Source organism: Trachinotus anak, unplaced genomic scaffold, assembly GCF_046630095.1.
Source record: "Trachinotus anak isolate AG129_WGS33_773 ecotype Australia unplaced genomic scaffold, CSIRO_AGI_Tana_v1 ptg000018l, whole genome shotgun sequence".
Taxonomy (NCBI): domain Eukaryota; kingdom Metazoa; phylum Chordata; class Actinopteri; order Carangiformes; family Carangidae; genus Trachinotus; species Trachinotus anak.
The window spans coordinates 13,435,854-13,451,357 of NW_027273869.1; the positions used below are offsets into that span (position 1 = coordinate 13,435,854).

Below are 15,504 nucleotides of genomic sequence, written 5' to 3' on the forward strand. Positions count from 1 at the left end.
CCTTCTCAGCGTCAACAAGGCCAAGCCATGGCTACCATCACCAAGCAGGGGAATGTGGTGTGAGGAAACAGATGTGGGATTTTTCTTTTTTTTTTTTTTGTTTGTTTGTGTGTGTGTGTGGTGACCTACAAAGGCTGTGTGTGTGAATGAATTTGCAAAGACATAAAAAATGTAGTATAAATCAGTCAGGAATAATTTTGGGGAGTTTGGTTATTTACTTTCTTGCAGAAATTTACGAGAAAATTGATATCACTGTCATGCTTTTAATAAATATCAAACCCTTCCTGGCAGCTTATCAGCTTAGCTTAGCATCAAGACTGGAAACAGGATGTACAGTTAGCCTGGTTCTGTCAAAAGCTAACAAAATCTACCAATCTTTGTTTGTTTAACCCAAACAAAAACTTGTGGTGTTGCAGAGAGTCATGTTCCTGACTGTTTAACATGTAACCTGTCGGCAAGCACCAGGCTAGCTTGTAGAAGGACTGTTTTTTTTTTTTTTTTTTAACCAATGGACAGAGCAAGGCCAGCTGTTGTCAGTAAATTAAGCGAGTGCAAGCAGTAGCTTCATATTTAACCACAGCCATGAGAACAAAGCGAGAACACAGCTTTCCCCTGTTCATACCAGCCTAAGCTACACCGCCTGCTTTAATGTCAAGAGAGCTCTTTCCCAAAATGTTGGAACTGTACCTTTTTAAAAATAAGCGTAAACACAGTTTCTTCAAAAGACACTAAACTTCAACTAAAATGTAGTTATCTGAATCACACCGAAATCTCCTGTAAGGATGTTTTTTTTTTTTTCTTCCATTTTTCCATCATCTTCTGACAATGAAGGATGAATCTGTGTCAGCCTTTGTGGAGATAAAACACATGTCCCATCATCTTTGCCAGGAAGACACTGTGCGGGGGAGATGCTGATTAAACTTTAAACTTGGGAATCATTTGTTGCCAGGGTAACACACACACACACACGGCCAGAAGACTTAATAAATGATTACGGTATAAATCAAGATTTTTGCATGAATGCAGTTTTTGAATTTTAGTGAAGGCTCAGCGGTATATACCTCTACAATTTGTTTGCCCTGCAAGATGCTGAAAACTATGAGAGGATGTGACAGTGTGACAGACATTTTAACTTTTCAGACAGGATGCAGATTTGACAGATGCTTCACCATATTGTATCATGTCATGTGGCTTGGACTGCTCTCTGAATGCTTGCGACCTGCATTTTTCCACTCACGTCAGCATTAAGAAAAAAGCTGTAAAAAAAAAAACAAAAAAAAAAACAAAACATGAAAACAAAGATAATCATAAATGCAAGAGTTGGCTAAAAGAAAACACTGTGTATCATCATCTTTACTTGACTTCAATGTGTAATTTGATGTGAAAAATGGCAATGGGTTTAAATATTATTTGAATAAAATGCAAAGGCTTTTCCCTGCATATGTGTTTTAATGAACTGCTGTATTTTTAAAAAATGAAACAAATTTAAACCTTATTATTAGGCACCAATTTCTAATATGAGAGGAGAGCTAATTGAAAGTGATTATTAATAGCTTAATGTGGGAACTTAACAGTAAAGATTATGGTGTTATAGTTTTTTATAAAAGAGCAACCGACACTAAAGACTATGATTTTGTCTGGTGGTAACAATGAAAAGCCAAAAAGTATGTGTTTAAAACTGAAAATGTTAACACATAAACTGATTTTCATTTCCCCAGCAGCTTCAACCCGTTTTTGTCTTCGTTGTTATCCTGAGAATTCATCTCTCCTGTTTTGCCCTCTCTGTGCTGATCCTAGCCTAAGACCACACTTGAGATGTGCACGCACTAGTTGGGAAAACAACAGCCTTGTGGGTCGGTTGTGACGAGTCGGTGTGGAGACGGCAAAGGGGTTGCTAGGCAACGGCAGCCGGGCAATTCCCTTTACAGGTGGGTGGGGTAGGGAGCTGGTTGTAGAGGCCACACCTGCTGCCTGACAGGCACACACACACACACACACACACACACATTCCTAATTCACTCAGAAACACAACCTTTATACCAACCCCCCTGTCACTGCCTGTTACACACACGCTTGCACCCTTGATTTTACCTCTTTTGCTGCTCTTTTCTGGAAAGAGGACCTGAAGCAAACTGTACCTTAGTGGTCAACAGGTTAAAATAAAAGTGCAGTGAACCGCATAACCGAGAACCACACAACCTTTACACAAGGCTGAGTCTAAAATGCAAGAGGAGAAAAATATTTTACAGCATCTGTGTCCAGTCGAAGCCAGTTTCAACCAGCTTTTTTTTTATTAGTTTAGCCCTGCTGCTTATCGTGACTGGCACAAACACAATCAGTGTGCATCATAAATTTAGAAACAGAAAAAAAAGCCTTTTCCGTCTTAGTATACTGTTACTTAATACTTAAACCTTAAAGCCTATTCACACATCCAGCAGTCCAGTATTCAGTCCTTATAGCTCTAACTCTCCACTAACTCTTTAAGGAAATATCTGGCTCTTTAGCTGCTTAAAGCTTCTCAATGATCACCAAATAGAAGCTACCTTTGTTTGTCTACTAGTTGGTGCTGGGCAGGTGCCATGGCCCCATACAGAGGGTTAAAGTTGTGGGCTGTAAAACCAAAACAAGAGCTGGAAGACACTAAAATGTGACATAGAGCAGAGAGCAACTATAGAGTAAGGTGATAATAATTGGTCGTTTTGTCATTCCAAAATGACATTTGACTTATTGTTGACATTGAAATACTGATCATGGCAGCCTTAAAGGAGCTATAGCACAGGTATAGGCAACGTTAGCATTAACATACCAGTCTAGAGGAAACGTTGAAAGTTGAGCATCAAACTTTATTCCTTTACTCACCAAGAACTAAGTTAAGCCATGTTAACACGCTAACCAGCTAGCACCGGCCCATGTCACTTTCTAATAGCAACACACTGCATCCTCCAATTTGCCCTGGAGACGTAGCACTGCTCAGAGAATGATTATAACCTCTTGTATTATAAAGACAATGACGGCTGAAGCTCTTGTCAAGTGACAGTCACCACCACCTGCTCCCAGAAAGAAACCACCTTAGGCGGCAGAGAAAACTCAGATAAATAGCCCCTTTAAGGACAAACAGTACATAAGACAACACTGTGTGTCAGTACTCTGATCATTAATTGGAAATGGGTGTATTTAGTCAAACTGCATTTGCTGTTTTGGAGAGGCCTTTGTAAAACAAAACTAATCCCTGTGAAGAATCCCATATAATCCTATTTAAGAGAGTGTTGCATTCGCTTGCCGGGTTCAGAAACAGAAGCAGCATGAGGGATTGGTGTTGGATTTTTTTGTATGTGGCAACACACGGTGCCGTTTTTTTCACCCAGAACATGTCTTCAGAATTCATAGTAATTTCAAAACAGGCTGATGGATTTTGTGTATTTATTAAGCAATGATTTCCTCACTCGCGCGCTCATCTGTGTCTTCTCGTATATCTATACATTATCAACTTCAACTTCATCTCTCCTTTTTCTGCGTGGCTGACACTCTAACCTGCACCGCCTCTTCACTGTCGCTCTGTAAATACACTCCTACTACCCACCTCTGAGCCCTGCCCGGCAAGAGGTCCCGGAGGAGCAGCTCTCGTATGAGTTATGGTGAAACATGAGTTAGGGGAACATGGACAGCTCTTCGCACGGTAAATCTATCAGTGTGATTCATATGACAGCAGGTGAGCAGCACTTTGCCCTGTTCGTCTGCTGTGACCCTCCCTTGCCTCTATAAACACACAAACAAACAATAGATAAAAATTAAACTCCGAAATAATAACTTTGGTGTTCCATAGGGAAATGAGGAAATTAGTCAGGGATTAGTTTTATATCTGACAAGGGGCTTTGGAGAGAAACTCATTAGAAAGTACAGTATATTCTTCTGGTATTTACCTTGCTGATTGTCCCAGCAAAGGAAATGTCATTTCATATTAAGTTTGCCACTGCCCTCGGAGCAAGCAGAATTTATTACAACATTTCTGCATAAGTGGATGCACTGTTGCAAAATTAACTGAGGGCTTATAAGGATATACATAATAAAACCTGCGTTTTTCTTGTGATGATTCGCTGAGTCTGACATGGCTAGTGGACACTTCAAGGGCCTGAAGACGCTTTCAGCAACATGTGACCAGAGGCAAACAGACCTGTCCTCATGCGCTCTCACAAGTCCCACCTGGTTGGTGGTGTATCAAGGATGCAGAGGAGGGAGAACAAAGCCCAGGAAAAGTCGGCTTTGGTGGGCTTCATTTGAAGAATGGATTAAGGAGGCAAATTTATACTTCATACATAACAAGGGGGGGTTTTGTGGGCTACAGAGAAGTAAAACTGTTTTCTAAGGAAACAAGATAAAACATAAGGCTTATTTAAACAGTGTGGTGATCATCAGCTGGAGGTCATGCAGGGTTGATAAAGGGAGAAAAAACTGCAGACGGTGGACAGGAAGGTGGCTGCGTGGTGTTGAGAGGTGCCGAGGTTGTTTGTGGCAAGTGTCCAGCGCCTGATAAGACTCCGCCGGCGAGAGTGCGGTGCGCAATGTGCGGTGCGGTGTGTGGTGGGTAAGGAGGGCGCCCGGAAACCCGTTTGTGAGGCAGGAACACAAACGCAAAAAAACGCACACTGTAAAAAACAAAAACAAAACAGTGATCCCCACTTCAAAGGTGTCCAGTTTGTGTATTTGTGTCATTTTAGTGTATTTTTTAGAAGTGAAACTCGACATAACGAGTTTCGCTTCCACTTTTGACAGGATTTTCACTGAAATATTGGTCTCAACCTCTACTGTAATAAACCAGAACACAATCTCAGGATCTCTCCAGAGCCATTTAGAAAATAATTGTTCATTCAAGAAAAGATCCATCGCAATTAAAACGCACGGAATACGAACAGATCTCACCCCCTGGAACTCACTTCCCCACGTGTTTAACAGCAGGGACCCCGGCTGCTAAATGACGGCTGCGCTGTTTTTTGCAGTGTGCGGAGTGGCACCGCTCCGCCGGCCAAGCTGAAGCTCGAGATGCGCCCTCCCCCTTTTCTCCTTTTATTTTTTGACACACACGCCTTAGATCTGCTCTAATAGCCTATCGCAGTTTGAGATACACACTCAACAGTCACACACACACGCACGCACGCACGCACGCACGCACACACACACACACACACACTCGCTGAACCAAAAATAAGCACACTCCTCAACTCGACTGGTTTGGGGGGGGGGGGGGGGGGGGGGGTTGGGAAGGGGGGGGGGGGGGGGGACATACCAGATGAGATTTGTTTCCAAACGCGCACCGATGGCGGTGTGAGGTTTGGCTGAGAAGTACGCACGGCGCGGTGGAATTGTGGAGCTTGTTTTTGTTCTTTTGTTCATCTTCTCTCTGTCTGGATCCCGGTGGGGAAGGGAAATAAACAAAGCCATGGATTACTCAGTCTGCCTACTTTTACTCCTGTCAACCATTTCGTCTGTGTCCACCGGACAGTTCCCATCGGCGCAGATGTGAGTACAGCTTCAGAAACAGCCTGTTGGCTTCTGAAAGTCTCGGATAATATGCCGTGTGCAGCAGGAATGACAGCGTGGTATTATTTTTCAGAGTCGAGGTTTAACTTTCCAACAGTCATGGGTGTAAAAACATATTTAAAGTAAGCAACCATTCACTATTTATAATCTGTTTCACCTCGGTGAGCTGCAGCTGGTGGAACATGAGGGTTCCAGCTGAGGCAAAATGTGTTTCCTCCTCACCAGTTGGTGATGATTGCAAATGACTTAGTAGATACAACTTCACCATGTCAAACACGATATTTAAAGCTGCTGTACATTTGTTGCCAGCAGCCTCAGTGGTGTGACATGTGGCTTCCTGTCACCTGAATCAAACCAGGAAGGTGGATTGAGGTGGCTCAGAGGTTCCCAAACTTTTCCACTTAGCATCCCCACAGATTTTTTTTTTTTTCTTGTTCTTTGGGATCCACATTTGAGAGGAAGTGTGTATGAATCTGATTTATTTCACACCACAGGACGGTTGGTGTTGTAGCCCGAGAGGTAACATTTGGGGGGTGGGGTTAAACCTCTGGTCAGAAGTGTCAAAATAAAGGACGACTGTGCGCAAACAAGTGCGTCTCATTTTGCTGCAGATCATGTGGGGCGGTCTTCTTGTGGCCAGACTCCTTAGGAAAAAGTAGTGTTTTACAAGACTGAAACTCAGAGCTAAACAGATGGTTTCTCAGTAGGTGATTGTCTGCCAGTTTGCTCTGAAGTGTGCTCAGTTGTCACATATTGTACAATAATCTGTCTCCAAATGAATTTAACAGTACTTATTATTTCCAGCGTGCAGGCCAGTGGTTCAGGTTTTCTCTGTCATTCACTGTAAAAATCCCAGTAGGTAGTGTTTGCTCCATTTACAGTCTGAGTTGAAGACTCTCTACCGATCCTGCAGGATGGTAACTTGGGCCATGAACATAGGTGATGAATTGGAGATAACACTCGCTCAGTTGAGTCCCTCTATATTTGACTTCCGAGCTCTATATTTGCAGTGCAACATTAATAGATGTAACAGATGATATGCCCACGGTCACAGGAATACAGTTCCCAAATTAAACCAACGTGTAGGTGTGTGAGCCTGCTCAGCTACCATGCTGCACCTCACACTTAATCAACAGGTTTAAGACTTTCCAGATGGTTCCAAAGGAGGCAAGGCTACAGCGTATTTGGTTTTGAATGCAGCCCATGTACGGTCCTCCAGAGGGGTGGTGAGCCATGATGGCACTCAGCCTAATGGTGGAGTACAATGATGTCAGACTAGCAGAGTGGCCTGCCCACTCCCTATATTTCATGGGCACTAAGTGGATTGATCTGTGGGTTGTGTACATGATATTCACACAGGCTTGGGGAGCTGCAGACCCACTTTCTCTGGCACAGTTGATTTACTGAGTGGAACGGCCGGTCTGGCAGGAAAAAACAATAACAAAACTCACAACAAGATTGGCAGGAATTCTTCGTTTGAATTCGGAAACCTGATTTTAGGAGGAAAGACGATGCCAGAATCAGTCATTTCACACAGCCTGTATTTTGACATCTGCTTCTGCTTAGCCATCAGTTGCAATCACAGCTTCTTCATTTAAAAGTTCTGCAAAACCAGGCAAAACATGTTGCTGTCACTCACACAGTCTCTGTCTTTAACTGCAGCCAGTCTTAGTCTTGGTTTGCTCGTGTGGTGATGGTGATGTTGAGTGACAAGCTTCAGGCTGAGTCCTCAAGGTGAAAGTCAGACAGAAACAGAGAAACTAGAAGGGCAAGGATGGAGAGACTGACCCAGTGTGTTTTCCTTGAGGAAATTCAGAAACATGGGTGATTTAAAACAGGCATTAACATACAGCATGTGTACTCTTGCTTTGCCATGCTGTTTCTTTCTTTTTCTCTCACCTCCCTGTCTCATGGCTTGAAGTGTGACTGTATCTCTGGGCTCCATCTCTAACCTCACACGCCAGCATCTGTCTGCTTCAGATGTTCACGTCCCCTGTCTTTCTCTCGTCCCTCCCTGCATCTCTTCTCGCTCTCTTTCTCATCACTCTCCTCTTCCGTCTCGTTCACTCCCTGTCCATCTTCTTCCCGTCCAGCTCCCTACGTCTCTTTATCTCTCTCTCCTCTTCTCTGTTCCCCGTTGCCTGAAGGCAGATGATTAACATCATAGAATCTGAATTGCAAAGTCTGATGTCATAGACTGTGCCCAAGAGATCCTGGCGCCAGCTAACACACAGAGAGATCAGGGGAGATAAAAAGAAAAGATAGAGATGGAGAGAAAAAGAGACAGCAAGAAAATCCAGACTTGGCCTTGTTGGTCCTGTGTGTCTGCTCTATATCAACTCTGCTGCATGGATTCTGCATGAGGACCATTTAATACTGTTAACACCCTCAAAGCCAAAATCCCAAGACATTTGCCAACGCATTGTGCTGAATTCAAATATCCAATCCAAGCCTTGATCACCTTAGTCACTATCAGATATATTTTGTATCCATCCTCCCTCTTTGTCCGCAGTTTCTGTCACCCTCTGCTCAGTTTCTCCCACTCTCACTTTCTTTTTTTTTTCTTTTTTAAGGCTAACTAGATTTCATGCTCAACCAGCTTAAGAGCCATGCTTCTTGTGTTTGCGGCCTCATCTCTGGCGATCAGTGGGCATAATGTGAGGAGGCACTTCATCAGAACAGAGAGCAACATGGGCAGCTGTGAGCAGGGGGAGTGTAAAGATATACACTCTCTTGTCAGTTTATTAGGTACATCTATCCAAAACTGTCCTGTAATAAATGCTACCTTGATGAAGGTCATACTGCTCAGTTGTTATTGAAACCGTTTCAGAGAGGTGTTGATTAAACTTTGTGATCATTTTGGAGGCTGTAATTTGTGGTGCTGTTGAACTGTACTGCATTACACAAGGAGGTGCGTCTGTTCTTTAGCCCACACTCGCTGATTTAAAGGACGGATAGAATAATAGGAATACCTGTCAACATGATGCAGTGCAGTTCAGCAGCACTACAGACTCCAAAATGATCACACAGTTGAATCAACACCTCTTTCAACACAAACCCTCATGATGGTGGGATTTATTACCGGACTGTTCAATTACACTGCATTAGGTTTAGCGAAGTGTTCCTAATAAACTGCCAACTGAGTGTGTATGAATTTACAGTGGGTTACTGTGATATGAATTCTAAACAAAACTAGATCCAGATTTACACACAGGGAAGACAAGACGTCAGCAGCTTTTATTTAAAGGAATTGGCCAATATTTTGGTTAGTATGTTCATTTACATTCAAAACTGAATTGTAAAAATGGCAATTTGTGGCTGTAGGATAGGACTATTTGTTGGCCAATAGCCGCGACTTTCTTGGGTCTCAATTGTTTGGTTGATAACCTCACGTTGCTGACAAGACTGTTATCCTGCCCATGAAATAGTCTGTCACACAACTTTGTTGTAAAACCACAAACTTATATTTTTACACTTACTTTTGTACTTGATTAAATGAAAGGAGGATGCAAAGCTAAGCTAACCAGCAGCTGTCTAAGGAACAAAGCGAATTGCCCAAAATCTCAAACTATTCCTTTTTCATCTGTTCAATCCACCTTTGAGAATTTTCTGAACTCTGGCTTAATTTCATTGACAGTAATTTTACTTTTCTGCCTTTGTTTCATATGATGTGTTGCAACTGTCTTGACACTTGTTTCATCCCAGTGACCTTATGTTGTGGCCTGTAATGAATATGCTTCCTCTGGATCCCGGATGCCTGGACTCGCTGCTAGTGAACATTTGAGTAATGAAATGTAACACATTGCGAGGATAAAAAAACTCCCTCAAATATAGAGATCAAGAAGATAACCCTGAGTCCAATCTTCCTTGCTGTGATCACAAAAACATTGATGATGTAAAAGTTGGCTTGCAGCACAGAAAACTTGTTAATGCTCTTACATCCACATTTGCTTTACATCATCGTGATGTCAGAATACTTGAACCAGAAAATGTGGCTGTATCCCTGGAAAATCACACTGGATAGTCACAGTGTCCAACACATTAGTCTTTGGTTATTATTTTTTTTAGAAAGTCAGTTTTGTTTTTGTCAATGAAAAAAGCTCCGGGCTTTATTTCTTGATTGAATCACAGACAAAGGGATTAACATTGTCTCATCTAATATAATCACGGAATGAAAAAAAGTAAGAAAAAAAAAAAAATCGGATTTCCCTTCAATTTATATTCCAGTGTCAAAAATCTATCTTGGAGTATGACAATGATAATCCTGAGAGGTTCAAAGAGGATGAATCAAATGTAATGAGCAGATGGAAATGATCAGCTCAAGGCAGTCTAGGGTTTCCTTGGCTGAGATTTGCACTTCTCAGCCCCTGGGGAGTTGGTGCTAGCAGGTATATTTCAGGAGGCATGTTCTTGCCCAGAGTCAAGCAGCTGGTGGGGTATATCTGTTACACACACACACGTACACGCAAAAGTGCAAGATCTGTGCCCATAGATAATGTTTGCTCCCTGTTCTCACATCATTTTCTTTCACTCTCTCTCACAGTTTTTCTTTTGCCAAACCTTTCCCTCTTTCTCACTAATTTTCTCCCCCCTCGCCTCCGACTCAATCCCCCTTTTCCTCTGTCTCAACTCTGGCTATATTTAGACAAGCCTTTGTCCGTGGGGAAGGGGCGTTGAGTGTCTTGACTCAGATGTAGGTAAAGATACAAGACAGAGGAGTGTAGAGTGGCGAGGGGGGGGGGCTTCCCATAAATCTCCCCCCGGCCTCTCCACTGACATTTTTTGGACCCTTCGCTCATGTGTGGCCTCTGGGTGTTGCTTTTGTGTCTGGTTAAACTTTCTCATCCCAAGTTCCTTATGACAAAAAGTGAAGCATGTGTGAAAAGGTTGGAGAGTAAAGAATCAACCCGGGTGTTGTACCACTTCCCCGCAAATCTTTGCCACATGGAAATTCCCAAGAATTTTCCATTACAGCGTTGCCTGGGCAACCTTGGGAATAGCAAACAGCTGTTTGGATGAGAGCCCTGTTCAGTACAGGAAGCACATCTGTATACCATAATATAAAGCATGGGGAGTGTTGCTTTAAGGCCGTCCTTCCTTGTTTTGGAGTTTTATTTATTTATAAGCGTTTATCACGAGAGCAATATGTCTGAAAGGGTTTCACAGAGAAAGGGCCCTACTAAACTAATCAATAGTTTGTAAAGTAATACAAGACACAACACTGTAAAACAAGGGAGCAAACAGATCACAAGATACAGAGGAGCAAGGCGAATTGATTTAGAAGGAGAAAATGTTGAAAGAAAAGGGGTTGTGTGAGACTGAGGGTTGAAAATCAAACCTTTTCATAACCTGCTGAATACACCAAAAAATGTGTCATCAAGCTAACAGCACAGCATTCAGAAAGAAAAATAGTCTTGGAAAACGAATCTAAAAAAAAAAGCTCAATGTGTATTAAAAGAATAGTTTTTTTTTTAGATGTACATATTCAAATTCTAGCAGAGATTTAGATGAGAGGATTGGCACCACTCTCATATCTGTATGCTAAATATGAAGGTACAGCCAGATGGTTAGCCTAGCTTAGCTTAACATAAAGACTGAAAGCTTTGAAGCTGCTAAAAGCTAGCTCCGTCTGAAGGTAAAGACGTATCCCATCATCAGCCTCACAGAATCATCACGAACTGAGTAAAGTTGTGGTGTTTGACGGGGTGCAGTGGCCTCCGAGCGTCTCGTTGTTCCTGTGAAATTTCAGGACGGCTGGCAGAGTCTTGGTTTTACACTTGCAGTTGAACTTTTAAGGCAGCCTTTTCCTCCTGTTTACAGTCGCTGTGCTAAGCTAAGCTAATACCTCTAACCAAAAAAAAAGCAATAATATGGGAAGAGTGTCCACTGGCTGATTTTGTTTTTAAAGTTTCCAGAAATGTGGTAAGGGACTTAATAACTAATGAATCCTAATCACACACTACAGGTGTTAAGTGCTTAAAATATCTATAGCACCACATGCCCATCTCGTGTTATATTTTGAGGGAGACGCAGGGAAAAGTGAACCCATGATGGCCTGTGATGGCTTCTCTCGAGCCCCTTAATGGAGTTGTATTGCCGCATAAGAGCTGTTAATGTCAGTGCTCAAACCACACTGGACAGTACTCAGTACAACACTAACAGTAGTCTGCTTGTGTAGGCGTCTAGATTGACGTTAATTGGACATTTTGGCCAGGGGGGGCTCTCTAATCTCTATTTATACACATTGTCCAAGATTTTCTGCGTGTGTGTGTGTAGTCAGGCAGAAGGGTAGCAGTGATGTATGGATGGATGGGTAGAGAGTTTGCTCAGGAAGTGTGAGGGTGACAGGGATGTGGAGGTTTAGTCATTTGAGCAGAGTTCATGACATGCAGCAGGGAGAAAGACAGCTGGAGGGGTGAGGATGAGTAAGAGGAAAAGACACAGAGAAATTGTTAAATACAATAACAACTCTGTGTTTTCTATTAAGACTAAGGGGGAAGATGTTATATATTTCAATAATTGCAGTGAGAGGAAAAATCTTAATCTGCATATACAAACCCTAATTCTATGCAGAGTTGTTATTATTCCCATGCATCTTCACAGGCTTTTTTAAGTTAGAGATTGTAGTTTTAATCCATTGCCTTTAATTTAACATGCAAGTGCACCTACAACCTGCACCCCATTTACAACTGGTACTAGAATGCAATCTGTGTCCAGATACATTATCCAGATAATAAACAATCCGATCTTGCCTTTGTGTTTGGTATTTCCAATGCTTTCTTGTTATCCGCAGTGAGATCGGATGGGGTAACTGAGGTGTCAAAGATTGCATTTACATCCACCTAACATCCGAACATGACGGGAGCAATAATAGCTTCAGAGGTGGTCAGGTAGATGTGATCACATTCTGGTCACATAGCTTTAACACCTTGCATTACCATGTGTTTGTCTTTATGTGGATCATTTTAGTAGCAGGGCTTAACGGCATGCTGGACCCATCACCTCTCTATCCTAGACATATTTCAAGGATATCATTGCCATTTTTTTTTTTCAGTGAGGATATGGCTTAATCTATATTCATTACAGAGGCCAAAGGCAAGCATGTCTGATACCAAATGATGTTCAAAAATTGTCAGTGCACACAGAAAGTATAATATTAATTTAGTTGCTGTTGTCGTGTTTTAGTCTAGTATTATACTGGAATCTCATCAGCAGGTGTGATTTCTCTGCAGCGAGTACAAACACTTGCGGGTGTCACAACAATTCTGTTTCCTCTAACTTAATGTGTCCGGACACCTGTGGGGAGAGGTGATACAATAGGAGCTGTTAGTTCTGTCAGGACGTATATGCCGTTTGACACGGAGGGTGTGGACGAGACAGACTAGGCGCTAGGGGGACAGCGAGTCAGTCCCAGCAAGCCCCGGTCCAGAGTGTGAGGTCAAACGTGGGCAAGGGTAGGAAGATAGACAGACCCCTGGCCCTCTGTGGCAGTCTCATGTTGCCAGTGGACAGACTAAAGCAGTGCTCAGATATCCAAATGACCTGGTGTGGCATTGTGGAATGACTGAATGAAGAAATAAATGAAGGAATGAACAAATGCGGTGCCTTTTAGCAATTAATTTAACCTCCTATTCAAAGGTAGAGAGGTGAAAGGAATACAGGCAATCCAAGACATGTCTCAGCCACTAGACCCCATAAAACTTTGAGAATAATTCTTTTCCTGGGACACACATTTAAAAATAAAATATTTTTATTCCATACATATGAGAATCTTTTATTGGTAAATGAAGACTTAGTAAATTTAGGCCTGAAAGTGATTATTTTCCATATTCATCAATCTGTTGATTTTCTTTATCAATATTAAAATCACAATGATATAAAACAGAGAAATGCAGCTAATCCTCACATTTGAGACGCTGGAACCAGAGGATGTCTGGCGTTTTTGCTTCAGAACTGTTTGTAACCCTCCAGCTGAAGAATCTGCTCACTGTTTACAGGTGCGTTCATACAGAATGTGAAGCCAATTGGCGTGATGTGAATTGATAATTAAAAAAAAATTCCACTAATGCTGGGACTTTATGAATCTACCTCATAAATGTAAAGAGACAGTATGTTGCTAGCTAGCTACAGCAAATGTTGACATCTGTATAGTCGACTGTTTGTCAGTCCAGCAGTAAAATTTGTGCAAATAACACAAGGGAAACAAATGCTTTGCACATTACACTCAAAATATTATCCTGCCATTCAAAGCTAAATATCTGGGTCACTAAGTATGGTGGTTAACTGAGAAAGCAATTCATTCACAGCTTCTAAGATTGATTATTTTCCTTTTACTGTGGCTTATAGTCTTTTATAACTGCCTGTGGTGTAGTTTAGAAGTTAAACTGAGCATAGGAAGTCAATATGTGGCTGTTTGCCTGTGGCCAAAAGTCACCTGTTGAATCAATGCGACTGGAATCAGCTTCCTGTAACCCACACCTGCTCCTTCTGTGCACGATTGCCCACCAGCACCACCCCGCCATTTGATAATGATCTCATACAATGTCTAGTCAGCTCTTCCACAGCTGTAATAGACCTTAACATAAGTGCTTGATAGAGTGCAGAAAATACTGTTGTCAAGGCTTCACTTAAACACGGCTCTTCAGATCCAGGCAGGGGGTAGTGGTAAAATGGCGTGACTGACTTGCTAAGAGGAAAATGGTAGAAGAGCAGCAGAAACATCAATAACATCTTGCCGTAGAGGATAATGAGGCTGCAAGACATTTACAAAGCCTCCAATTATGGTGTTATTGACCTCAATAAAGGAGAAGATATCATCACTTGTCTACATGTGGGAGGAGGGAGAGGGGTGGAGGACAAAGGGAAGAAATTATAACATTAATAATGATAACATTTTAAGATAATTTAGCTAGAAATGGGGCAGTAATAGATGGGAAGTGAGGCTTAATTATGTGGAGGTTGTAAATTGAAAAGGCAAGTCATCAACGGTGTAAAGGAAAACATGAAGAAACAGATTTCCAGTTTTGTACACAACAACAAACAGATAGTCGAGTCGGAGAGGTGGAAGGAAAGAGGGAGCGTGGAAGAAGGGGGAAAGAATTGAAAAGGAGCAATGAAAGTGATACATTTATACAAGAAGGATAAAGGGATTGTGAGAAAAGAGGGAAAGGCAGAAAGAAAAAGATGGGCATAGGGGCAGAAAGTGACTGTTTGTCTTCTACAATGCTCTGTCAGGCTCGCTGCTTATTAGACGCCTTGCTTCATAGTCAGAGCTCTTATTAGCTATCCCCCAGTGGCTCAATTACATCCACACTGCCATCCTCAAACATCCCTATCTTTTTTGTGCATCTCCCCTACTTCCTGTAATGGTGTCAGCCTGGTCTCTCTCTAAGAACAGATTAGAAGCCCAAATTACTACCATTAGAAGAGGATTTAAGGTTTCAAACTGTCTCCCAGTGCTGGAAACCATGACTCCACAACATGATGAGACCGGGGGGGGGGGGGGGGGGGTGTTAAAAAAAAAAGAAGAGTGTATGTTGTAGGATGCGTCCTCCATGATGGTTTCAATGGTATTAAGAGATCAAATGTGGATCCACAGACTGGGCTCTGAGTATAAAAACATGAGGATGTTTACAAGACGAGAGGGTGCTGGAGTGGAAACTTTGAGATTGGATATTGAGCCCTGGATTCTTGCGGCTGCTCGCACACAGACATGTTGGGCCTCTGAGTTGGCGTGAAGCCGACTTTTCGGTGATTCAGTCGGAATGATGGAGCGTCCAACATCTCTGGATCGATATTCAGGACTTAAACTCGGCTCAGGGTGTTTACATGGCGTGAGGGTTATACTTTGGTAAGAAGAAAGGGAAATAGAAAATAAACATATTAGTTTTAAATCTATGGAAATGAAATGTGTAAAAGCCTCTGCTGCTGAATGACAATGTAAGGTTATTGTGGTGAGGAAAAATGCAT

The 15,504-nt window shown here is 42.2% G+C and overlaps 1 protein-coding gene across 2 annotated transcripts in view; it reads left to right on the forward strand.

Annotated features, from left to right (window-relative positions):
* The first annotated feature begins 5,267 nt into the window (after positions 1 to 5,267).
* LOC139634847 (voltage-dependent calcium channel subunit alpha-2/delta-1-like) overlaps positions 5,268 to 15,504 on the forward strand; it is an 89,369-nt gene continuing 79,132 nt past the window's right edge. The window contains exon 1 of one of the 2 annotated variants that reach the window (XM_071501530.1): positions 5,268 to 5,514. In XM_071501530.1, the coding sequence (XP_071357631.1) occupies positions 5,435 to 5,514 (80 nt within the window). In that variant the 5' untranslated portion in view covers positions 5,268 to 5,434. The remainder of the gene's footprint in view (positions 5,515 to 15,504) is intronic. The other variant, XM_071501529.1, reaches the window with a different exon arrangement.